This window comes from Apus apus, chromosome 2 (genome assembly GCF_020740795.1).
Source record: "Apus apus isolate bApuApu2 chromosome 2, bApuApu2.pri.cur, whole genome shotgun sequence".
Lineage (NCBI taxonomy): Eukaryota > Metazoa > Chordata > Aves > Apodiformes > Apodidae > Apus > Apus apus.
In genome coordinates, this window is record NC_067283.1 from 3,334,814 (window position 1) to 3,360,711 (window position 25,898).

General features: G+C 44.2%; 1 protein-coding gene across 1 annotated transcript in view; it reads right to left on the minus strand.

Annotated features, from left to right (window-relative positions):
* Nucleotides 1–25,898, minus strand: part of VIPR1 (vasoactive intestinal peptide receptor 1) — a 115,399-nt gene that overhangs the window by 15,800 nt on the left and 73,701 nt on the right. The window contains exons 5-9 of the mRNA XM_051612344.1: nucleotides 19,808–19,908; nucleotides 17,514–17,646; nucleotides 6,642–6,795; nucleotides 4,019–4,079; nucleotides 737–806 (exon numbers count right to left, since the gene is read on the minus strand). Of these exons, the coding sequence (XP_051468304.1) occupies nucleotides 737–806; nucleotides 4,019–4,079; nucleotides 6,642–6,795; nucleotides 17,514–17,646; nucleotides 19,808–19,908 (519 nt within the window). The remainder of the gene's footprint in view (nucleotides 1–736; nucleotides 807–4,018; nucleotides 4,080–6,641; nucleotides 6,796–17,513; nucleotides 17,647–19,807; nucleotides 19,909–25,898) is intronic.

Here is a 25,898-nt window from a genome sequence, read left to right on the forward strand (position 1 = left end):
CAGAGGAAACACGTGGTATTCAACAGGGATGGAAAGACTCATGAGTTCCCCAGATGTGACGTGGTTTCTCTGCTCAGAATTGATCACAGCCAGAGAAGTAAGTAGTTAAGCACTTCTGTTGATTTATCTGGAAATTAGCCAAGCTTCTTAAGAACTTACTTTAAAAACACTCAGCTGGAATTCAGCTTTCTACTGGTTGCTAGAACCAGAGGCAAAGATCTGGGGAAATAAATCCAACCCCTTTGCCTCTAGGTAGAGATTTATGGTAGGACTCATCCATTTTAGTTTAGTGTTGATATCTAGAACTGAACAAGTCACCCTGTGCTCTGTATGTGGTCAGCTCAGAGAAACAAAAACATTTATGGCACAATTAATCTCATCTAATTTAGACATTCACTAATTCATTAGACAAGATGAGGCTTTCCTGGATCTCGGACCACATTCCTCAGTCTCCCCTGGCTACACAAATCCATGGCTACTCCACTAGAGTGCTGACCAGGTGAGGTCAGAGTGGTCACAGTTAAACCAAATGAGCTCCAAACTCTTTCTATGGCAAATGGTTAAAGATGTTTATCCCAAAGGTGAACTCCCTCGTCCTAAGACATTCAATATACAGTGGGATTGCATCTGGTAATGCATGTTCCATGGACATTTACAGACTTCTCAACACCCCTTTGCCCCCCACACTTAGTATTAAAGATGGCTTTGCAGCCAGCAGAATGTGCTGATACTTTACCAAAATGGACACCAAAATAGGAGTTTTAATGATCCACCAGAATGGGGATTCCACTACTTCCTCCCAGCACCTAAAAAGAAACAAAGACCAGACTTAAAACATAGAATCACAGAATCATTAAAGTTGGAAGGGACCTTAAAGATCATGAAGCTCCAACCCCCCTGCCATGAGCAGGGAACCACTAGACCAGGTTGCACAAAACCTCATCCAACCTGACCTTATAAACCTCCAGGGATGGGGCATCAACAACCTCCCTGGGCAACCCATCCCAGTTCCTCACCACCCTGATAGTGAAGTATTTCTTCCTAATATCTAACCTAAATCTCCCCTCTCTCAGTTTAAAACCATTACGCCTGGTCCTATCACTATCTTTGATGGAAAGCTCCACCCCAGCTTTCCTCTAGGCCCCTTTCAAGTACTGGAAGGCCGTGTCAAGCATGAAGCTCAAGCATCAAGGAAGCAGCTGTGTAACCTCCTCAGGTACTTGGTTTCCCTAAATGCTGGACAGCTATGCTAGGTTATGAGAAGAGGACTAAACCTGGTGTGCATGAATTACGAGGGGCTGAAGACTCACTTTGCGGTGGCTTTGAGTACTGGTAGGTACCAGCTGTCCCAGATATAAGGCTCAGAACTCTTTTCCCCTTGGTAATGGAATGGTCTGAAGATACTATCTCAGGGAGAACGTGTGGTAGAATGGTGAATGACAGAGTCATACAGTCTCAGAGTGGTTGGGGTTGGAAGGGACCTCTGGAGATCATCTAGTTCAACCACTGCTAGAGCAGGATCACCTACAGTAGATCACACAGGAACACATGCAGATGGGTTTGGAATGTCTCCAGAGAAGGAGACCTCACAGCCTCCCTGGGCAATCTGTTCCCGTGCTCTGTTACACTCACAGTAAAGAAGTTATTCCTTATCATCAGCTTGACCCTCCTATGCTCCAGTTTGTGCCCACAGCCCCTTGTCCTGACATTTCTCCTTCACTGAGGTCTGCTTACAAGGAAATGCTATCAAGATCACAGGTTCATGAGGCCTCCAGTACTATCCATCATCACAGATGGGGGTTTTGTTAAGCACAGAGTGATTTGCACCATCAAATAAACCCCTCAGATGTCCTGGAAATGATGTCAGCAGGCCTATGATGGGATGAGTCCAACTAAATCTAACTAGCTGCACCTGAACTATGAGTCTAGTCAGACCAGTCAATAGGGTCCAGGGTGTGATTTGCTTCATCCTGAAGTCAGAATTGTCTGCAAACCACACCACCCACCTAGATCATCTGCAACATCAAAGCCAACAAGGAAATGAGACAATAGGAATGATGTGGAAATGACTAATACTGCCTGGGACACTTTATCTGCAGACCTCACCAGAATCAGGTGATCAAAGGTGCATTTTTAGGAGAGTATTCTTGAAAATCAGTCTGCATTCGTGATGGAAGTAGATCAGTGGAACCCATCACAGACAGTTTCACCTGGATTCAACACACCTAATTCCAGCTGTTGACAGCACGAGTAATAGTAGGTGAAGAGAGGAACTTTTAGGGCACAGTTCCTGAGACTTATTTTAGGCACCAACTTTAGGATGAAAAGAAGAACACTCCATGGACTACACTGACTAAACCTGCACGAGCTATCAAAGGAGACTGAAGTAAATTGCTCACATACAGATGTTTTTACTTAGGCAGGTGCACGATGCCCTTTCATTTAGAATTTAAATGGCCCTAATTATGTCTAATGCTCTTCATTTTTAAAATAAATTCAGGCAGCCTGAACGAAGGTCACGGTAATTTGGAGGCAGAATGTTTAAACAGAAGCTTAATGTTGTTTAACCCATCTCACACAGTTAGGTTTTATTTAATCTGGATTAATTTCCTGTAATTTTTTCTCTGTAGGTAATTTTTAGTATGCAAAAAAAAAAAAATAACCTGTGTTAGGTATTAGCATATTCTGTAAATTCACATCCTCTTTTGCTTGGCACAAAAATTTAGAGCTTTAAAGCCTCCAGAAAATGCAAAGAAGGCTGCATCTTTATTAAGAATTGCTGGAGCTTAGTGGGAATATATAGTAAGAAGAATTAGCATCCAGACTGGTTAAATCCTTTGGTCTTTATCTCATTGCAGAGGCTATCTATTAACAGAGTAAATAAGGCCAGTTTTATGCAGATAGAGTGAAGCCATAAAAGAAATCAGTAACCCTCAGGAAATGTGTTAGCATGACTATAAATAAAAAATGCAATGAGAAATCTGAGCTGCTTGTCTTCCTGACATAAGGACAAATCAGGACACATTTGGAGGGAGAAAATGGAGTTAACCACGTGCTGTAAATGCACAGTGAGTTCATAATAAGCACCTGATTTTGTAATTCTCTCGAGTGTTTTCTCATAAAAGCTATTCTAATTACTATAGTATGACTGATTGAGTAGAAGTATGAAGGAGAATTGCAGGATCAGATCCTATTTACTGGCATATATTCTCTGATTTCTGCCTTGTTCTCTTAGCTGCTTTCTATCTGCTTCTTATATAAAATATCAAAGGCTGCTGCCAGGTTAAAGAGGAAAAATAATAGATCCTAAGATCTGCCTGGGGAAAAAAAACCCACAACAAAACAAACCAACAAACCAAGGAGTTTTTAGACTTTTTCTGTGGGAGACCTAATGGGTGTGTTTAAATACCTGCTCCACCACAGTATTTAGGGTCTATTCTGCAGGATACAAAGCTCTCCTCTGCATGGGGCAGCTGCCAAATGTGACCATAGAACCATAATATTGCTTGGGTTGGAAGGGACCTTAAAGACCAACCTGGCCTTGAAACCTTCCAGGGATGGGGCAGTCACAACTTCTCTGGGCAACTTGTTCCAGTGTCTCACCACCCTCACGCTAAATAATTTAATCCTAACATCTAATCTAAAACTCCCCTCTTTCAGCTTTAAACCATTCTTGTCATCTTATCACTCCATGCACTTGTCAAATGTCCCTCTCCAGCTTTCCTGTAGCCCCTTCAGGTACTGGTCTGCTCCCAAATTCCCTATGAATATCCTTAAAAAGGGATTGAGAAACAAAGAGACTAAGTGACTAGTCTAAGCTGATATAAAGCATGTGTCTTTGGTGAGACCTCGCAGCATTTCTCAGTTCTTGGTGGCAGGAGAAAGCCTCTGCTTTGACTGTCCTCGGGGCTAGGGCAGGATGGCTGGGTCACTAAACCTGCAGGGCTTTCCTTGGCCTTCCTTGGAGCTAAAGGAAGGAAGAACTATAAAGGAAAGAGAACCGAGTCCTCAGGCTTACCCAACATCGAAAAAGTAAATCCTGACAATAGTCCAAGCAGTGATGAACACAGAGGGGGCACCTGACAAGAGAAGAGATGGTGTTACTGTCAGAAATCATTATCACTGTTTTCAGGCCTGTTCTACCCCACTCTCCATCTCTCCTGGGCAACCAAAGTGATGCCTTCCCTCAAGAGTGGGCAAATGCTTCATGTTTTCAACCCTCACATGCCAAACAAGCAACACGTTGCCTTTGTCTCCCACTGGCCATGCAAGATGAATTCCCTGTAACTGCTCCCTAGCATGTTTATCTTCCTGCTGCAGTGCTTGCAGAAAAACCTTCTGATGGTGAAATGCAAGGAATAGGAATTACTCTGAACATCTACAGTGTGGACACCTGTAGCTAAGCCAATCATCACAGGCTTTCTTTAGCATCAACAGGGAGAAATACATACTGCTAACACTGAAGTCTGAGCTACATTAGATATTTTCTTTATCAGAGAATCATAGAATGGTTTGGATTGGAAGGGACCTTAGAGATCATCTAGTTCTAACCCTCTGCATGGGCAGGGACACCTGCCACTAGACCAGGTTGCTCCAAGCCCCATCCAACCTGCCCTTCAACACTGCCAGGAATGGGGCAGCCACAACCTCCATGGGCAGCCTGTTCCAGTGTCTCATCATTGTAACAGTGAAGAATCTCTTCCTAATGTCTAACCTGTATCTAACCTCTTCCAGCTTAAAACTGTTCCTCTTGTCCTGTCACTCCATGCCTTTGTAAAAAGTCCATCTCCAGCTTTCCTGTAGGTCTGGCTTCAGGCACTGGAAGGTGCTCTAAGGTCTTAAGACAAGAAACAAGCCCTTGGATTTTCCTGGCTGTACTGCCTGGACATCCACTGACTGGGTGGAGATTGGAGTGACAAGTTCACATGTATATGTGTGTAGCAGGTCAGATGAACCTGCCCCTGCTCTTCACTCCATGACCTTCTGCCTGACTAGGGTGGTTTTGTTCCATCCTTGTGGTGCCACTTTCCTCTGTCTCTTGTGTTTTATTAGATTGAGATTGGAAACTCTCCAGGAAGGACACAGTGCTGTGTTAGTCACAGTGGTGTGTACTGTTTATTACCAGTGACTTCTGAGTGCAATGGCAATATAAACAGCAGGAGCTGCAATGAATGTGTCTGAATTATTAATTCCTGCATGATCCATTTCTGATCCACCACTGATGCTCTTGCAAATGAGAGATGACTGAAAGGTCAACAGATCCTTCAAGCATCTGTGTTTGTCTTGAATTGCCCTTCCCCATCCAAGCAACCTCAGGATACATGACACATGCAAGGGATTTCCTTTCATTTAAGATCATCAGCTGCAGACATTTTTCTTTAAAATCTGCCAGCTCTGTTGTGCTGGAAGAAATGGTGTCTATGCACATGAAAAGGTTTAAAGATGGCCTGACCTGATTAGTTGTACCTAGAACAAGGCCTGGTAACATCTGTGCTCATACCACAGAGCATTGTCCCTCCTCTGCAGTGTGAACCCAGGTAGAACTCCTGTCACTTTCTGTGGAAGTTACTCCATGGCTAAATGATCAAATCCTGAGCCCAGACATCCCCCTGAATATTTTTTCCTTCAAGATTCTTCCCTGCTCTATTATTTCTCAGTTCCAGCTATTGAGACCATGCACTAGGAAGATACTTTCCTTACTTAAACAGAAATCTTCAGCTAAATGGCTTAAAGGGGAAAAGATATTTCTGTTTCCTCTTTGGAAGAAAGAAGAAGAGTTGATCTGGCAGGATTAATTTGCAGAAGTTAGGAATTCAGCTCCAAGTTATTAGTGAAGAGTTTAGTTCTCTCTTCCTTGGCATTATTTTATTTTATTTTATTTTATTTTATTTTATTTTATTTTATTTTATTTTATTTTATTTTATTTTATTTTATTTTATGTGGTTGAGACTTGATTCACATTAAAGCTGGAGAAGTCAGGAATGCAGTAAGCAGAAGGTTATCAGCATTAGCCCACAGGAGATGGGATCTCAGGTTAGCCAACTGGCCTGAATTCAGTAAGACAAGAAGAGGGTGCCAGACTGCAGGGTCTGGCTCAGTCCAGGAGTCCTGCTTTGCTGGGATCCATCCTTACACTTCAAGGTCAACTTCAGGATCTCAAGAAGGGTCAAAGGACTAAATGACTGTACAGCTGATGAGGAGTTTCAGGTCAACAATCCTTAAGGACCATGAAGTGCTCAACTATCAGTTAACCTAGCACAAACTAAGGACTTGAATACCTTTGAAGATTTAGGTTAATGCTCTTAAACCCCTCTGGCCATCACTTGATCTTGCTCCTGGCTGCACTACCAATTCTTGGCAGCAAGGTAACACCTCTACCACAGCAGTGCCCTGTCTGAGCCCCAAGATTTATGTATTAAACTGCTGTTAAAAACTATAGAATCATGGAATGGTTTGGGTTGGAAGGGACCTTAAAGATCATCTAGTTCCAACCCTCTGCATGGGCAGGGACACCTTCCACTAGACCAGGTTGCTCCAAGTCCTATCCAACCTGGCCCTGGACATCTCCGGGGGCGGGGAGGGGGGGGGGAACATGCCTGCCAGGATCACCTCTTGGCATTTAATTTTGAGAAGATGCATACCCCAGCCAATCAAGATGTACCACCAAAAGTACTTCCTCTCTGAAAAGAAGGAGATGACCAACAGGGTGTGAAGATACAACCCCTCCACCAGGAGCCAGAAGAAGTTGGCCATGACGCAGTACTGGAAGAAAACCATCATGACTTTGCAGCCTACCTGGAAGAGAAGAAACAAACAGTGATGAACTGCAGCATGTTTCCATAGCAAACACATGGAATTACCTATAAACCTTGCTCCTTGTGTAACTTTGAGACCGCTTTTTGCAGCACCTGAAGCCTTTTTGGAACAAGCTCCATGGTAAAAAGCCCAACCAAGCTTGCTATGGGTGGACATTCTGGTCATGTGTTAACCCCTCATTGAGTGCAGCTTGCATCCTTGAGCCAGCTCAGGTCTGGATGCTGTTTGTGTGAGCCTGGAGATGCACTCAAGCTTGGAAACCCTGCTGAGCAGTGACAAACTGATATGCTGGACCATGATCCCTACCAGCACTCTGCAGGTTTTGGATGTACATCTGTGGGAAGCTAGCTTAGTGGCAGAGTGGGTGCCAGAAGGTCCTGCTCTGCTGTGTAGTCACCAGCCTCTGCTCTGCCAGGGAGGCTTTGTGGGGCTGAGCTATGAAGAAAACCATTGCACTGGTTGATAAGAACCCTCCAAAAAGGTGCTACTTCAAACTGAGACCAACTCAGTTTATGGTGTAGCCAACAAACCTACATTCACAGCATCACCAAGGCTGGAAAAGACAATTAAGATCATCAAGTCCAGCCTATGACCAACATCACCACATCAGCCAGACCATGGTTCTAAAGTGCCACATGCAGCCTCTCCTTGAACATAACCAGGGATGGTGCCTCCATCACTTCAGCATGATGGAAGTGATTTGCACTGGAGAGCAAACAAGAATGGGTGGGAGTTTCTTATGCACTGTCTTGGGGAATGACACTCTGAGTGACTTAGGCATCATGGTCCACCTCATCATTCCCAGTGGGGCTGCCTGACTCCCTGAACCCAAAGAAATGAAGGTTGAACAAACTGATTTCCTAGGAGAAAAAAACAACTAATCAAAAAAACCCGACAAAACCAAAACAAACCCTGACAAAATACCTGTATTAATTAGCCCCTGAAATCAAAGTTCAATTATGATCACTCCACAGCCCAGCAGTTATAGCAAAAACTGAAGGTGTTTGAGACAGAGGTTTGAAAAAAGCCAAGACTACAAAGAATTGTGAATATTCAGTTAGGAAAAGAAGGTCTGCCATATATATATATATATATTTAAACAAAAGAATAGTAAGAAGCAGCAGGGTAAACACTAATGAGCAAGGACAGATTTTGATTGTATTGGAAGGGGAGAGATTTGAAAAGGGAAGGAGGATTCTTTTTTTTCTTCAGGAAATGAATAATTAAACACAGTAACTTGCTGTGTGAAGACTTCACTGCAGCACAGGTAGTGGGAACAGTCACCTTGCAAAAGAAAAAAACCAAAAGGATAATTTCTCTCTGAGACTCAGGGGCCAAACCCACTGCAAAGCACCTGAAGGTAGAAATCAGTTGGCCAAAGAAGTGTGTCAGCCCTGGTCGTTGCCTCAACCCATGTGTCCAGGTCCAGCCACAGCCCTACAGAAGATCACTGGTGGCATCATCACACACATCCACAGTCTAAGCATCCTTGAGGTGTTGATTCAGCCATAGCTTTGTTGCCCTCAGTGAGTCTGCCTGGGGAATACCCTGCACTTTTGGGGGCAAAGGCACAAGAACCTAGCTGGTAGCACTCTCTGGTTAGTGGCTCCTCCTTGGTGCTTTGCACAGGCAATATATTTAACTTGAGTAGTAATTGATTAACTTGAGTAATAACTGATTTGCACCAGTGACAAGGTCTTACTTCCCACCCGCCCCCCAGCCCCTTTTCTGGCTCAAAACAGTTGCTATGAAACACTCTGGCTAAAAGGAAAAGTGTGGAAAGGGTTTTCTCAATGTCACATGTTTTGGAGAGGGCCTGGTCCCCATCCACCACTCCAAATTAATTCAACCCCCTCCTAGCCCCCACCAGAATGTCACACTGGAGACCTCCATGGGCTCCTGCTAATCAATTTATATGTACATCAGCTCACTCCTGGGAGGCAGGTGGCACAAACGGACTTGCTGTAGGGTGGTGATGGGGAAGGTGGAGGCAGACCAGGCAGTTAACTCCCAGGGAGGGAAGGTGACACAGAGCTGAGCTGACAAGGGCTGGGGATGCAGCAGCATCCTCCCCATGGCATGCCCATGCTCTTTGTTTCATAGAATGACAGCATGGTTTGGGTTGGAAGGGACTTTAAAGATCATCTAGTTCCAACCCCCCTGCATGGGCAGGGACACCTGCCACCAGCCCAGGTTGCTCCAAGCCCCATCCAACCTGCCCTTCAACACTGCCAGGGATGGGGCACCCACAGCTTCTCTGGGCAACCTTTTTCAGGGTCTCACCACCCTCACAGGGAAGAATTCTTCCTACTATCTAACTTAAATCTCCCCTTTTCCAGTTTAAAGCCATTACCCCTCACCCTATCACTACATGCCCTTGTAAAAAGTCCCTCAAGTTTCTCCTTCTACTGTAGGCATAAGGTTGTGAGACATTGACACATCTAATTTCTTTTGCCCAAAGCCTGAGTGCCTGCTTGGAGTGTCTGCAGCCAGTGGGGATTTGCTGGTGTGAGTGTCCTGAGCCCTCCTGGGGCTACTGAATAAGAATTGATTTCATTCTGTCAGAGTGTGGTCCTAATTCAGAAGCTCACAGGTGAGAGGCAAGGTTTAAGTGAGCAGTTTTGATGCATCTCAACCACATGCTCCCCAAGCATGGCTTTGCTCTGGGGCTTGAACACTAGGGAATCCTTTCTGGCTGGTTGCATTGAAGCTATGGCAGAGGCATGAGGCTGGAGCAACTCAGAAGGAACCACAACCTTTTATGGCACCAGGAAAGGCTGCTCACAAAAAGAGCACAATTCCTGCCTAACACAGACTCTCAGGCAGGGATCCCCAGCTTGAGTGTGCAGAGCTCCTGCTGCCATGGAGGCGAAGTTGTGTTGAACTCAGGCTGTGGCAGCAGAATCCCCAGATCTAGGTGCTCAAATCCATTAATTCTCTGTTGGTATTGGCAACGAGGTTTCATGACTGATTGAGATGAATCTGAGCTTGTTACAGACATGAGGTGGATCATGCACATGGGCAGCAGGGGAGTTTTGGCAACTTCTTCTCTGAGGGACCTGTAGCAATCAATTCTTTGCTCCATGCTGAGGGATATTTGGCTATTTGAGCAGTGGGTACCACTCCAGATGTATTTTATCTGGAGAAAAGATATTTTTATGCATCATTTGGAGCACCCTTTCAAGACCCATCTGGACACATTCCTGTGGGATCTGCCCTAGGTATTCCTGCTGCAGCAGGGGGGCCAGATTTGATGATCTTCAGAGGTTCCTTCCAACCCCCATGATTCTGTGATTCTGTGATGGGGATTGCCTGTGCAAACCTTTAGGATATTCACCAGTATTTTAAGGGGTATGAGATGGCCAAAGTCTGCCCTTTGTGGAGAATCCTCACTGAGCAGGCAAGACAGGGAAAAAATGCACATATTGCACTGTACCACTTTTCTGAAAGGCTGGTTTCCTCAAATGTAGACAAATCTTTGAAATAATTCCTACTGTTTTGTATTTTAGATGGATATTCACAGGTGTACAAAGTGCATGCGAAATACTGTCCTGTTGGAAAAGGAGGGTTTAGTATTCCCTGAACATGAGTGGGAATGCCTACCTTCTGGATGGAAACCAGGCCTATGGCTCTCAAAGAAATGCCTTCTCTTCAAAATTAGGGCAGTAAATGCCCTCTGAGACAGAGCTGCCCTGAGGACACATCTATTTGTTGCCTAAGAAGGCAACAGAGAAGGCAGAATATGCTGCAAAGGGAATTCCTGCACTTATTTTAGGGCAAATATTTAATGAGCTGTTGATAACTTAGGAACGTACACTGTCCTTTCCATACAGAGATGGATGAGCAGGGATCAAGCACATAGTTAGTTAGAAAGTTGTTGTGATGTTGAAACCTGCTTAGTTGAGCAGCTGGGCAAAATTTTTAGGGTGTCAGTAGCAGGTCAAGTTCAGAGCTTTATGGAATGGTCGGGAAAGCAGCTGAGCTGTCTCCAGCCAGGGAAAAACACAGCCCTCTCTGTCAGATCATAGCAAGAATGCACTCAAAATGCAACCAGTTTTCTGAGAAAGTGGCGAAGAGAAGGGACATAAGAATGGGAAAAACAAGACTGAGCAATAGCCCAACCAGGTTTCTTCCCTGTGCCTAGCAGCACTTCACATTTTCAAATATTGTTAGCCCTGAGAAAACCATCTTTCTCCTAAAACTGATGCAATGACCATCTGAGCCACCCAGAAAAATGAAGTTCAGATGGTGGAGGAAATAATTAACCCAGAGCTGAACTTGTCATTGCATTAAATGCACACGTCACACTCCTCAGTGATGATGACTCTACTCCAAGTATCCTTGCTCATTAAGAGCTCCTCAGGACTGTCAGTCCTGACCAGTTGCTGAATTATTCCAGCTCAAGGTAAACAGCTTAGTTGGACAGGAGCTGGTCTGAGGTTTTGAGGGCGGTACACACACCCAAGCAAGACACATGCATTCATTAGCCTCCTGTTAATACAGCAAAAGCCTACAAAAAAAGGTCAATTAACTCCACAGAAACACTGTGGTGCCTCACGGAGCATCACTGCACTAACACCAGTCTCCCTTGTCTTCTTCAATGGGGGTTTGGTGTGTTACAGGCTTAGGACTTGGGTTAAAGAAGAATTTAGCTCAAAGAAGGATAAAGGGGCACCTGGGATTAAATTGGGATGCAAACAGTCTGCCTGAGTCTCCTCACCCCAGCCATGGGAATCCCCATCACAAGACCTGACCTGTCCCTCTCCCGTACATGGATGTGATCCCGTGTTCCTCCCTTGTACCCTCAAACTCTGCGGCTTCCTGCAGCGTGGCAGGTTTGTGACAAGGCACAAAGACATATTTCAGTCAGCTTAGAGTTGTTTTTAAGACATCATATGCAATCCTGGGCAATAGTGCAGCTCCTGGCATTATTTATGAAGTTCAGGCTCCAGTGCCTTAGGCAAAAACGTGGGCTCAGATTCACCTCAATCAATCATGAAACGTGGAGGCCTTAAAATCCCCTTTTCAGCACTTAGATCCTTTTACCTGGGCTACCACCACAAGAGATTTACACAGAGATTTCTGCAGGCCTCTTCAACAGAATACAGATGAAAACTCATTTTCTCAGTGACAGATTTATCCACCTCTTTCCTTTTATGATGCCCACAAGACATGACCTATCTGAAGGGATAGTGTCTGAGTGACTCGTGCTGGATTCATCCACAGCAATAGCTGCTCTTCTCCTCAGCCTGGTCGAGGAGGCCTCCTTGATCCTATTTAAAAGCTTTTTTAGATCTCACTCATGATCCTGTTGCTCAGGCACACCTGGAAGATAAAGTAGCACTGAGCAAGTGCCACCTGCTTTGGAGATCCTGAAACTAGGGCCTTCAGGCACGTAGACTACCCTAACCCTACATTTCCATAACTATAGTGCTATTTTTGACACTCATCTCACAATCAAAACTAAGTTCAGGAGTCTCAAACTTGAGGTGATTCCCACCCCATGTGCCTAAATCAGATTGAATCCCATTCTGGCTCTTCTGGTAAGATGTCCACCTCAGCCAAGGTATGTCCAATCTGTAATGAGGACAAAATGACCAAATCATTGTTCTGCTTGTAAGATTAGACAGCATGATTAATTCCCCATCTCACATGCTGGCACTGGAAATCATTCAACTGACAAACTCCCAATCATTTTATAACCTAAATATTGTAAAGCACAGTCCATAGCTCTGCATTGTCCATTAAATTCTGTGCCAGTTGCATGGAGATATTCCTTTCTTCTCTATCATGAAATCTGACAAGCAAGTAATTTTAAATTATAAATTGCTACACTAGTGTGTGGCTCTGCAAATTTTCCTGGAAGATGACCCAAAATTTTGGGTGTTGAGGACTTTATCTGTCAATAAAGAAATTAGACTGAGGAAATTCTTAAAATGATAGAAAGAAAGTGGCTTCTGAGTGAGGCACGTAGCCTTCAGTTTGTGAGGACCTGAGGTGTGGAGTTCAAAGCCTCTGTTGAAGTAATTTCTCATCTATCAGGAATTAAAACAAAGACCTTCACAGGAATAATAATCTCATGCCTTGATGATGGACCCTTCAGCTCCTGCTGCCCTTGATGGCTTCAACTGTAAGTCAATGGAGACAGAGCAACGTAATCGATTGCACAGGCACCATCTATCTCAGGCACAAGGATAAGAGGCTTCAAACACTCACTGTCCGTGTTTACATGCTGCTCTGCACCAATGGTGCTCCAGAAACACTACACAAGAGTGCTCTTAAGCCTTGGCAATAGGAAATGAATCCCATTTATCTTAACCTGCTTTACTCTAGGTCACAACACATTACATTTTCATGCGTCCATCATTGCCTAAGAGCACACATTGGAATACTTACTCCATGTCAGCTGTCACTGGGCAATTTATTAAGCCATTATAACCTGGATTTGTGTCTGAGCTTGTTGATTTGCTACCACTTTCATAAAGCAGAAATGTTATTTCTAGACTGAGGAGCTGTGCTGTGCAGCCATCCACATGCACACAGATGCACTTCCTCAGCAAGCCAAGTCTTGCCTGCTCCCTGCAGGCATTTAAAAGATGTGTAGATATGGAACTTAGGACATGGCTTAATGGTGGCCTTGGCAGTGTGCTAGGTTAATGGTTGGACTTGATCTTAAAGGTTTTTTTCCAATCAAAATGATCCAAAAGAAAAAGATGGAGACATTAGAAACAAGCTATTTGGCGTAATCTCCTCTTCCTTCCTGTGCCAGCGCTTCCATTTGCACCAAGGTTGGGCCACTACTGAACCTAGATAGAGTGAGAAATTCTTTAGTGTGAGGGTGGTGAGACACTGGAACAGGTTGCCCAAAGAAGCTGTGGCTGCCCCATCCCTGGCAGTGCTGAAGGGCAGGTTGGATGGGGCTTGGAGCAGCCTGGGCTGGTGGGAGGTGTCCCTGCCCATGCAGGGGGGTTGTGACTAGATGACCTTTAAGGTCCCTTCTGACCCAAACCATTCTGTGATTCTATGACTGCACTTCAGGCCTTGCCCACTTCCCATGCAGGCTCGCCCACACGCACCCGTATCTGCTGAATTCAGTTGGCAACTCTTACGTCTGCTTTCCCCCACGTCAGCAGCAGGTCTTTGCCCCCTGGCTGTGACCCTCAAGATCATTCAAGCATTTCTCTTCCACTGCTTTTAACAGGGGTTATGTAACTCAGCCTTTGAGGGACCAACCCTTTCTATTTTGTCTCTTGGGAGTACTCATTCAATTTTTTTTTTGAGGCAGCCTTGTGAGTATTTCTAAGATGGTGATTAGCTTTATCTGGTCTGGCCTCTGCGCCTGATGACTCAGAGTTCAGCTGAGGTGTAAAAATAGAATTATCTTGGTAAATGGGGAAACTGTCCCAATTCCGTGCTCATCGTTCGCAGAGTAATGGTACTTGCGAGCACAGCTTCAGCTTCAGATAAAGCAACCACAAGGCAGAAACTAAAGAGAGATTCTGTGCTGTGAGGGTGGTGAGACCCTGGCCCAGGTTGCCCAGAGAAGCTGTGGCTGCCCCATCCCTGGCAGTGTTGAAGGGCAGGTTGGGATGGGGCTTGGAGCAGCCTGGGCTGCTGGGAGGTGTCCCTGCCCATGCAGGGGGGTTGGATCTAGATGATCTTTAAGATCCCTTCCAACCCAAACCATTCTATGATTCTATGATAACTGCACCTTATCCAATGATTTCAATGGGACCATCCAAGCACAAAGGTGTTGCCTGAGATAAGGAAGTGCTTTACAATCTCTCTTGCCATGGAAATGAAGCCCAATGTGAAATGAGATCCACCTGGTTTTGCCCAGCTGTGTAGTCTGAAGGAGACTCTTGCTCTTCCCACTGAATAGGTAGCAGTCACATTTGGTTTTCACCTCAAGGAGCAGCAAAAGGAGTAAAGGAAAAGTCACTGCTTATGTGAAATGGAACTTTCTCACCATGCTCATTTACTCGTGGCTGACCTGAACCACCTCACCCTGCCCACAAACTCCTGTGAAACCCAGCCAAATAGTCCCTGTTGGCTTCAAGAGATGGATGTTGCAATGGACTGGCTTCAGTTGCTGTTCCTGAGCTTTTTGAAGGCATTTAATTTCAACTTAGGATTCTGCTGAACATCTCTATGATGTTCCTGTCAGAACACAAACTTGGCACACCCATCTCCTTGGTCTACATTTTTACCATCAGGTTAAATAAAGAGATTTGCATCTGCCAAACAATTTCTGTGGAATATTATCCCCACATCTGTTGATAACTCTGTATTTGCAGATCACTGCTACAATCTAAGTTTTACAGCAAAACAAATGTCAGAGGGGAAAGAAATAAGAAAACCAAACCCTACAGAAAGCTCCTATAAATGATACAAGAAGTAAAAAACAATGGAAAAAAAGCAGGGGGAAAGAATAGAGGCATTGACAGGTTTGTTGTTGGAGACCTTAAAATACTTTTGTGTGGCTGGTAAATAAAATATAATTTAAGTCTTCTTCCAGCAACAGGTCATGCCAAATTTAGCAATTTGCTTCTTTCATCTGAAATGCTGGGAGAAGTCTCTGTTCCTCTGGATTTTACAGCCTTGAATCTTTTCTGGAACAAGGGGGTGCCTTTATCCTTTTTTCTTTAAAGGAACTAAGCACAGCACTTTCTCTTCTAATAAAACCCTGTTAGAGCTTTGGTTTTGCCCTCTTCTAAAAAGCACAGTGGTCAGAGCACTCTGTAAATTGAACTGTTTGTTCAAATCTCTCCTCAGACTGAAGGAGCTCAAGGCCATATCTAGCCATTAGACACTAAACCTTCAGTAAATTGTGTATCAGGCCCTGGGTATATGAACTCATACCTGGGCCTCCCAAGTCAAAACATTATCCTGCAAGTTTAATGCAGAAATAAACCAATTATTTGACCTAATTCAACCAAACCCACACAAACACAATGGATTTTACAACTCTTTCTGCAAAGAGATGAATATTAGGAGAGACATTTTGACTGCATTTCATGTAGGTATATTTTTCCCTGTGGCCTAAAAGGTTGCACAACATGTTGGGTGAAGACAGGTGCAGATTTTGCAAGGCAGATTTATTCCACATATTTTTATAACCCTTGTGCATCATTCAGCCATTCACCCTGAGTTGGCATTTAACATGAAAATCCTCCGTCAGGGAGAAACGCGCACAATAGTGGCAGCCCTGGGTCTGCCTGAAAGCACTCTGGCTTCCAGAAGCTGTGGATTCTGCAGGACAAAGTCCTGTATTCATACAAAGAAGTGTTCCTGCATGGCTGGCTGGAGCAAACACTTCTCATACAGCTTCCTGCAGTCCTGCCTCAGTCACGACCCACTGCAAACTCCCACAGAGGTGAGAGGTTGGTCCGAACTCCATGGCTCACTGGGTTCTTGGCTGCTCTGCCAGTTAGTGTTGGCAGTTATCTGTGGCAGCAGACACCAGGCAATTGTTGATTTCATTTTATATGTCATTGTAACCATTCATAGACCTTCACAATTAAACCCCACTGCTAAAAAATACAGATCCCAGTCAACCACCGAGAGGAAAAAAACACCAGCGTGTCACTGCAACGGGAATGCATCGTGCTGTAGAGAAGTTCCTGGGGAAAAGATGGGAAGCAGGCTGGTCTTTGATACCAGCTGAGAGGTGCTCAAGCAGAAAGGTCATTATAACAGCAGGGGCAGGACTCAGGGTAAGGATGCAGTAAAGCCAGAAAGCAAGGAAGAAACAGGGTGGATGGAAAATAGGATCTTGTTCTGGTGCTGCATGATATAAAAAAGAAACAGATCCAGAAGGGATCTGCAGAACTCTTGTGCCCAGTCTCCTGCTACTACCAGCAAGCAGCTCATCTAACATTAAGAATTTATTATGAGGGTTCCTTTTCTCAAGTTTTTTGGCTGGCTTCTGATCACATCTCTTTATTTTGGAGACTTCAATTTCCTGCCTAAATTTATTCATGACTAGTGTCCTCTTACGTCAATATGGCCTTCAGATAAACAGCTCCTCTCCCTCCTTAATGCTTGCTCCAGCTGATAACACTGAGTTTGAGAGTGAAAAAAAAAAAAAAATCCCTACTCCTTTATTCCCCTCATTTATCATCCTAGTGGGGAAATTTCACAGTTGCAGAGGGCTAGGGTGGGATGCAGATTCAGAGGAAAAACAGACAATGATGTCTGCACGTAGAGTTCCTGCTTAAACTCCTGCAGAGATGTGGTTGTTGTGACCAGTGGAGCCCAGAGACCCATCCAAATGCAGGTGTCCTCTACAAAGAGAGGTGAACAGCTTTCCAGACCCCAGTGAGTATATTAATTAGAGCTCAGCTGACTATGGCTGCACTTTGCACACATAGCTCATGGGTAGGTACTTACCCCATAAGTACCAGGACTGAGAGATGGACACAGAACCAACAGGAGCCTCAAAATCTCATAGATCCCCAGGTGTGGTCCTCAGAAAGGACCAGACACCTATAAACTTTGGACCATGCTTATTTATTTTATGCATTTTCCATCCAAACTAACCTGCAATAATCACCTTTTTGTTTCTTTCAAATGAGAAAACAATGCAAACCCTCCCAAAGAAACATCTGATGTGCATTTGCAGGGTAATTTTTGGTGCATTGCTTAAGAGGGGCAACAGAATAAAGGTGGAAATTTGCTGGCACATGACTACTTACTGAACTCACAAAGCAGTGTTCAGATTCTCCACTTTCAAAGAGGATGACATCTTTTATGAAGACAGCAATGGCCCTCATGATGAAGGACATGAAGAGGTGCATATGAATATAGTTTCGGGTACAGTGCAGTTTTCTGTTGGGAAGAGATGAAACACCATTTCAGAAGAGCAAGGCTTCTCAAAAGCATTATTCATCAATTTGCATGTTTCTCCTGCCAAAATACAGACTTACAATTAAACATTGCAAACATTGAGACAGACCATCAGACGGTTCTGATGGAAATCACCCCAAATCCACTTAAGCCTTTTTAAATCCACAAAACATGTGGCAATCCATAGATCTGCAGCAGTGCTGCTGCTTTTCCAGCAGTTCTCAGAAAAAAAGGTCAAAGCACAGAATGACAGAAAACAGGTCCATCACATTGCTCTCCACTGGAAAAGAAATGCTTTTGACTGAGCAAACTGTGCTCATGATAAAGGTCTGTCTTGTGCAGAATGTTTGTTCTGCAATCGTTCTTTTCCAAGTGAAATGTTTCTTCAGAAAGAGAAGTAAATTCTTAGCAGCTGCTGCCAAAATTAACACATATTACGGGCTTTCTGGAGCAATAGGAACTGCATTTTCACTTCAAAATGACTACTTATTAGTGATATTGAGAACATCAGCAGGGTTTGTCTGTTCCTTGCCCATTCAAGTTTTGAAGGTGAATTTTGATCAACTAGGTTGTATTTTCAAACAAGACTTTACATCAGCTAAATTGAAGGGCCTAATCCTCTGGAAATGGATACTTGGTACAGTCACCAGAACCACACCAGACCTCACTCAGCAGCATAATCAAATTACCACCTCTTAATGAGTCACTGTGCATTGGGCAGAGCTTATGCTCTTAATCTCTGACCACGGCAAGATAATGTGACTGAGTTGAGTCTTCTGTGCAGGTGAAAGCAAGTCAAATTATGCTGTTTCCCACAAATGAAGAGCATGAACCCCAACACTTTCACCAGCTTGGCTGGCACCTTGCTGAGATGAGATAATTTGCACAGGTGTCTAATTCATTCCTCCCTAGTAAGAGAAGTGAAGGGAGTGTGTGTGCTAAGTGTAAAGATATTGAAGGATGAGACCAGCCTGGGTATAAGTGTGAGAGTTACCCTAGAACTTGTGCTGTTTGCTACAGCTTTCTTTGGGGGTCAAGTCTGGACCAGACTGTCAGAAGCTGGAAAATCATTAATGCATTTCAGGGAAGTCACTGGTGACTAGCATGAGGAGATGGAATCACATCTAGAAGGTTCTTCCATCTCATGGACATCTGCTTTTTGCTCTTCTCCATATATGTGAACAACATTATAATTGCAGATTGCCTTATATGAAGACTTCTTCATTGGAGGGATCCAAATGTAGGTGACTGAATCTACTATCATAGAAACATAGAATGATAGAATTTGGGTTGGAAGGGAGCTTAAAGATCATCTAGTTGCAACCCCCTGCATGGGCAGGGACACCTCCCACCAGACCAGGTTGGTCCAAGCCCCATCGAGCCTGGTTTTGAACAGTTCCAGGGATGGGGCTTCCACAGCTTCCCTGGGCAACCTAGGCCAGGGTCTCACCACCCTCACACTAAAGAATTTCCTCCTAATGTCTAAATTATAAACAAGAGAGGCTGAATATTAATTTGCTGCAATCTAGGCCTCTAATGCCATTTGATTTGCTGTAGGGTATCTGCCCATCAGTCCATAAGGGTCTAGGTTTCCTGAAGGTCCTGCATTTTATTTACTAAACTTGTGCACATCTCAGAGGCTCCAGCACGTCTAAAATGGCTCTGGGATGTCTATGTCTTGTCATGGAGCTTCATGGGCTATAGAAGGAAGCAACTCTGAAATAGACTTTGGGAGGCAGTTTTGGGGTGTGTGTTTCATCTGTACCAGTTTGAGTAACTTCTTAAGTCGACAGAGATAATCCTATAGTATCCATATACACCACTGACAAGTCTCTGTGGACTCTAATAAGATTATGGGATAATGGCCGTTACAATCTATGTTTAGTGAAATGAAGCCCACTTAAATAATTGGTTTGGGTTATAACTCTCAAACAAAGGCCACAAATCCCACAGCAAAACCCACTGATACCAAAAGATGGAGGAACTCTCCTCCCTTGTCCAACTAAGACTTGGCAGAAATTTTTTACACACGCTTGTAAAGCTCATGGTCTGACTCCAAAGCACTTGATTTATTTGGGCTTAAACAGCCACTGTGTCCTCTGGGTCATCCCCTAACCTAGGCCTTTTCTACCCGTGGTCTTACCTGAAGAGACACAAAATGATCATGGCAGCTGTGAGAGCTATGAGTGATAAAGTGTGTCCAATGGTGTAGCCGGTCTTGACCGTGCCGTAGAACGCCGTTTGCTGAGGGGGAGAAAGAAACAAATCAGGACTCTCAAAGATCTGCCACCATGCACTGCTACACACACCATCACTGAACGTGTACTGACGTTCTCAGTGAGACAAGGAAACCAATTCCTGCACCCTATAAAATCACATCTATTGGAGTACATGGCTCAGTTACCACTGGTGTGAATAGGAATCACAGAATCATAGAATGGTTTGGGTTGGAAGGGATCTTAACCATCATCTAGATCCAACTCACTTGCATGGGCAGGGACACCTTTACCTCCCATTAGACTCAGAGCCCCATCCAGCCTTGAACACTTCCAGGGATGGGGCATCCACAGCCTTCCTGGGCAACCTGTTCCAGTGTCTCATCACCCTCACACTAAAGAATTTCTTTCTAATGTGCAACCTAAATCTCCCCTTTTCCAGTTTTAATCCATTCCCCCTTATCCTCTCACTACAAGTCCTTATCAAAAGTCCCTCCCCAGCTTTCCTGTAGCCTCTTCAGGTCTCCCCAGAGCCTTCTCTTCTCTAGGCTGAACAACCCCAACTCTCTCAGCTGCTTCCATACCAGAGCTGCTGCAGCCCTTTGATCATCTTTGTGGCCTCCTCTGGCTTTGCTCCAGGAGCTCCATGTCCTTCTTATGCTGAGGGCTCCAGAACTGGACACAGTACTCCTGGTGAGATCTCACAACAACACCAAAATGTGTGGTGAGGTCAACATGTTGGAGGGGAGCGATGCCATTCAGAGGGACCCTGACAGGCTTCAGAAGTGGCCTCATGCAAACTGCATTAATTTCAACAAGGCCAACAGAAAGATTCTGCACCTGGTTGGGGCAATCCCAAGTGCAAATACAGGTTGGGTGGAGAATGGATTGAAGACAGCCCAGAGGGGAAGGACTTGGGGGTGATGGTGGATGAGAAGCTCAACATGAGCCAGCAAAGCGTGCTTGCTGCCCAGAAACCAACCATGTCCTGGGCTGCATCAAAAGAAGAGTGGCCAGCAGGTCAAGGGAGGTGATTCTCCCCCAGAAGAACGTGTCCAGTTGTGGCACAGCTTGGATCACACCAAAACCAGGTTACGGTTACAGTTACACAAGGGAAAAGTTCATGTATGATGGAGTCTGATTTGACAGTTGCAGAGACAGGTACAAGGTTATAAACCTGTGGAACAAGAATGACTAATGTTCAGCCAAACAGCTCCCTGACACATCAGCTCTGAGGTGGTGAGTGTGATGAACTTCACCTCAGGCTCACTAAGGAAGTTTGAGGACAGAACTAGTCTGGAAATTGGTTTGCTTTTGTGGAATCATATCATAGAATCATAGAATCATAGAATGGTTTGGGTTGGAAGAGATGTAAAGATCATCTAGTTCCAACCCCCCTGCCATAGGCAGGGACACCTCCCACCAGACCAGGTTGCTCCAAGCTTCATCCAACCTGCCCTTCAACGTTTCCAGGGATGGGAATTCCATAACTTCCCTGGGCAACCTGGAAGTTAGATTCTGTGTTTTGGCGAGTAAAAACTTAAACTGTTCTCACTGAAATCACAGATATGTTGATTCAGAAATTAGTTCATGGCTTTTCTCTTTGAGAGTATGCAGAGGGAACTTCTGAACATGGAGCACCACAAGACTTCAATCCAGCAGGGAATCTTGTTTTAAATAAAATGGGGGAGTAAGGCAACAAAACTCCAGCTCTCCTAAGGTTCTCCAGCAACATTCTAAATCAGTATATTTTGATTTTCAGCTTAAAAAAAGGACAAATGATCAGTTGGTATTTGGATATTTGTTCTATCCATGAAAAATCCAAGTTTTTATGAGAATCTAACAACTTGTGGAAAATCTTATTGTTCCAGCCCTTGGACTGACCCTCCTCTGCTTTTCTTGCCATCATTTTCTATTAAAAAACCCAACCCCCCTAAAATTGTAAAGAGCAGTTTAACCAGCAAATCTAAACCCGAGCTTGTTTTGGAAAACCCTCTTTAATAACAGCAAGGGTTTGACATTTTTATCTGATCTTTTCAGAGGCCTTGACAAGTACGAGGTACTTCACAGAACCAGTGAGGCTGAGATGAGTAGTAATCCCCTAGCATTTGCACAAGGCAGCTTGGGGGGGTGTTAAGACAGAGCTTCCAGAGAGTGCAAAAGGTTAAACTGGTCATATCTACATTCCTTCTGAGACCAGAGATGTGAGAGATGGCTGAAAACGTGGTGTCTTCACAGCCCCACTTCAATGCGTCCACAGCACTAAGAGCTTTGGGTCAGAAACTCTGAAAACACCATTCAAGCAATGACTTTAGGCTAATTTATCTACCTCATCTCATCTATATGATGCCAGGAGGCTGCTATGGTGATGGAGTCACGTGGTATGGCGTGGTCATACCTAAGGTTCCACCCTTCTACCTCACTGTCCTGCAGATCCTACCCAAAGCTAATTATATATAGGCTTGTTTCCAATTTTGTTTGAGTTTGTGCTCAGGCCTCTGTCCCAAAGGCAGTTGAGACTTTTCCAACAAAAGTAGTCAACTTCTTTCATGTTGATTCAAGATCTGTTTTCATTATCTGGTTTCTTTCTTGATGGCACCAGAGCAGAAGTGTTCCAGCAAAGACCTGACCAGCAGAAGGAAGGAATTTGTGGTGTGAGACTGAGCTTGAGGAAGAGATTGTCCCACACTAGATTTAGGAGAGCAGAGAAATAGGGAAAAAGAAATTAAAAGATGTAATAGGAGATGCCAGTAGTGGGATGATGGATGGAAACTCTCTGGTGTGAAAACAGGTAAAGACCTTCTGCTTCTTAGAGTTATTCACAGTTATGCACAGAAAGATGCAATAAGTAATTCCCTGCTTTTATGGTTTCTGATGACCAGTCCTTCTTGTGTACAAAGAGATGGCTCTGCATTCAGCTTTAATGTAGCATCAGGGGTCATCTCTGTTCTGCAAACAGCACATAAGGACTTCTGACTCCTCTGTTGCACTTGCTAATGACAATCACTTCCTATTTTACAGATAACAAAGCCCTAGATAACTAATGGAATAGGAATTTCACTGAGCACTCAGATTATTAAAATATTCTTGTCAGAAAACAAAGGGATTTAGAGAAGGTAAGGCATGCCCAGGGTGCCTGAGTTCTAGCTGCAGACCTAGACCAATGTACAGAGTGAAATGAAGCAATTTAATCATTTTCCCTTTGAGTTCTAAAAGCCTCTGTTTAACTTCACAAATAGCTAAGGTAGATGCTAAAAGAAGATGAACTAAGAATTAACTTTGTTGATTTCTGTTCAGTAACCTCCACATTTCTCTCTTGGCAAGTGAGATTAGAATATGAGACATTTACATTTGTCAGAGAAGAAAAGAAATACTGCTATCAAGTCTTTCAGTAGCCCTGCACCCAAACATGCTTTGAGCTGACATCACTGAGCCTAAAGTCACCTGGGCTCCCTCTAGAGTAAGTGCCAAGAGGCTCCTTTGGAGAGAAACGTGGGGTGAACTGACCTCTGGAGGTTTCTGTTTTCTTCATTGCCTTCAGGTGGGGTCTATGGGGACGCTTAGGGTGGTCCCTCTCTGGCCAGATGGAGGCAGACAGGCACGAAGTTATGAATCTGTTCTGGTTTGAAAGGACCGGGAAAGAAACAGCCTGTGGTCATAACTGCTCTGAGACTGCCTAGGACCCCACCAGTAACTCCCAGTCTGTGGATGCAGCAGTTACTGGGGGGAGCAGCCGTGCCTATGGGGAGGAGAAAGTGGGCCAGGTGACCCAAATGGACCAATCACAGCACTCCTGCCTATGGTGCTCAGTATAAAATGGCTCCTAAGGGCATCTCTGGGTTGGGCTTTGTTTGTCTTTGTTCACTTTTGTTGCTTCTGCATCTTGTTTCTTCACTGAAGAACAGCACTGTTCATCAAGACAGGTTGCCTTCTCCTGCCTCCCCAAGTAGGACTGGCTGGGTTGATCTGAGGCTGTTGGTGACTGTCACTGGCACCCTGGACTCAGGCATCTCCATTTGCTGCTGAGTTCAGTGTGGGACTTTTCTGGTTGGGAAGTCATTAACAACTGGGTTCCATATTTACATATTTATATATGTATATTTGTAATTCACCATCATTATTACTACTTCATTAAACTTATTGTAGTATCATAAAGGTTGGAAGGGACCTTAAAGATCAACAAGTTCCAACCCCCTTGCCATGAGCAGGGAACCACTAGACCAGGTTGCACAAAACCTCATCCAACCTGGCCTTAAAAACCTCCAGGGATGGGGCATCAACAACCTTCCTGGGCAACGCATTCCAGTTCCTCACCACCCTTATAATGAAGAACTTCTTCCTAAGATCTAACCTAAATCACCTCTCTCTCAGTTTAAAACCATCCTAGGTTTTTTCCAGCCTTCAAGTCTCTCTCTCTTATTCTCCTTTTTACCTTTCCCTTGGATGGCAGTAGAGGAATAACAGAGAGCATCTCTGTCACCTAGTTATTGGCTAAAACTGTGACAGATTCTATAAAACTGCATCATGTCTGACAATGGGGCAGCAAAGCAACACCCCCCATATTTGCTAATATGGGGGGTTTTTTAAAAGGTTGGAGAAAGCATCATGAACACTGCAAAGATCATAAGTGCCCAGCTTTGGTGCCTGCATCACCTGCTTCTCAGGGACTGCCAGAATTCACAACTCAGATCTTACACACAGCCCTTATTTATCTTTCAAGCTTTTCTTGTTGTTTCTGACTTGAGACCAGCAGGTGTTAGAAGTACATGCAGGAAGTTTATCAGTCTGTTCAGGACCTCATGTCCCACACAGCCTCTTGTTCTCATTTTTTGTTTTCTGTTCCCTTTATTTCTTCCTCCCCAAGCTGACAGCCAGGTCAACAACAACAACAATCTATTCTTCACGGGCTAGTACTGCGTGTTCACCCCCCTCAGCTTCCTTTCACACAAATTAGACTTAAACAGCACGACAAAACTACGGAAATGGAGAGAAAATAATTAAGAAAGAATTAAAAGAACACAACAGGAGTTCTCTTGGTAACGCAGCACTCTGGCAATGCTGCAATCCGTTGGGTCACCAAAGCGTGTCCCAGGAATTCCCAAATCCCCTTTGCAGCTGGAACATAAACTGGAGCTCTCAGTGGAGGACCTTCCTGGAACAGACCTGTCACAATGGCATTTGCAATGAGAAACTGGTGCCATGGAACTGGACCTGAGGAGTGGGACACTTGAGGGTGTGAAGTGGTGACTGACATCGAAGACAGACTGAATGTCTCTTCAGCAGAGCCCTGAAATTCTTTGTGCATCTTTCCCTTTGCTATTTTCTGTCCTTTTTCCCTCTCATGGCTGGCTTAGTTCTGTTCATGTTCTCCCTTAACTCTTTGAGTGACCAGACACAAAGACCATTATATTTATGTGTTACTGAGATTCCTGTGCCCATCATTCACAAACAGTGACATACATAGGTTTCATATAAACACATGGTTGCAGTGAAATGTAATTATTTTCTGTCTTAAGCTTTTTCTTGCTGGCTGTGGAACAGCTATGGGTGACTAGTTTACATTTGATATTGAACTTTTAGGTGAGGTGAACTAGTTAGGTGAGGTGAATCTTGCTTGTAACATTTGCTATCCTCTTTAGACTTCACCCTTCTTGTCTCAGCACGAAGCGAACGAATAAAAAGCTCCTTCTTGTGCAATGACAATCCTCTGTAAAGGTAATTATGCCCAGGTCAGTGATCACTAATTCACATACAGGTGGTATCACAGAGAGCTTTAGAGTTTCCTTGGAAAAATTCAGTAACGTTGCAGGAAAATTTGTGTGACTGAAATCAACAGAGCAGCACTGATAGCAAATGAGTTATGTCCTTTTATCCCTTTTGATCTATTGATGCTTATGTTGGTCTAGAAATACTGGAATCATCGTATCTACTTAAGGATAAATGTAAATGTGGAAGGCTTGTTTTGAAGTTGAACGTGGAAAATCAACCCCCTGAGGTTATGTGAGGGCATCAGAGAGA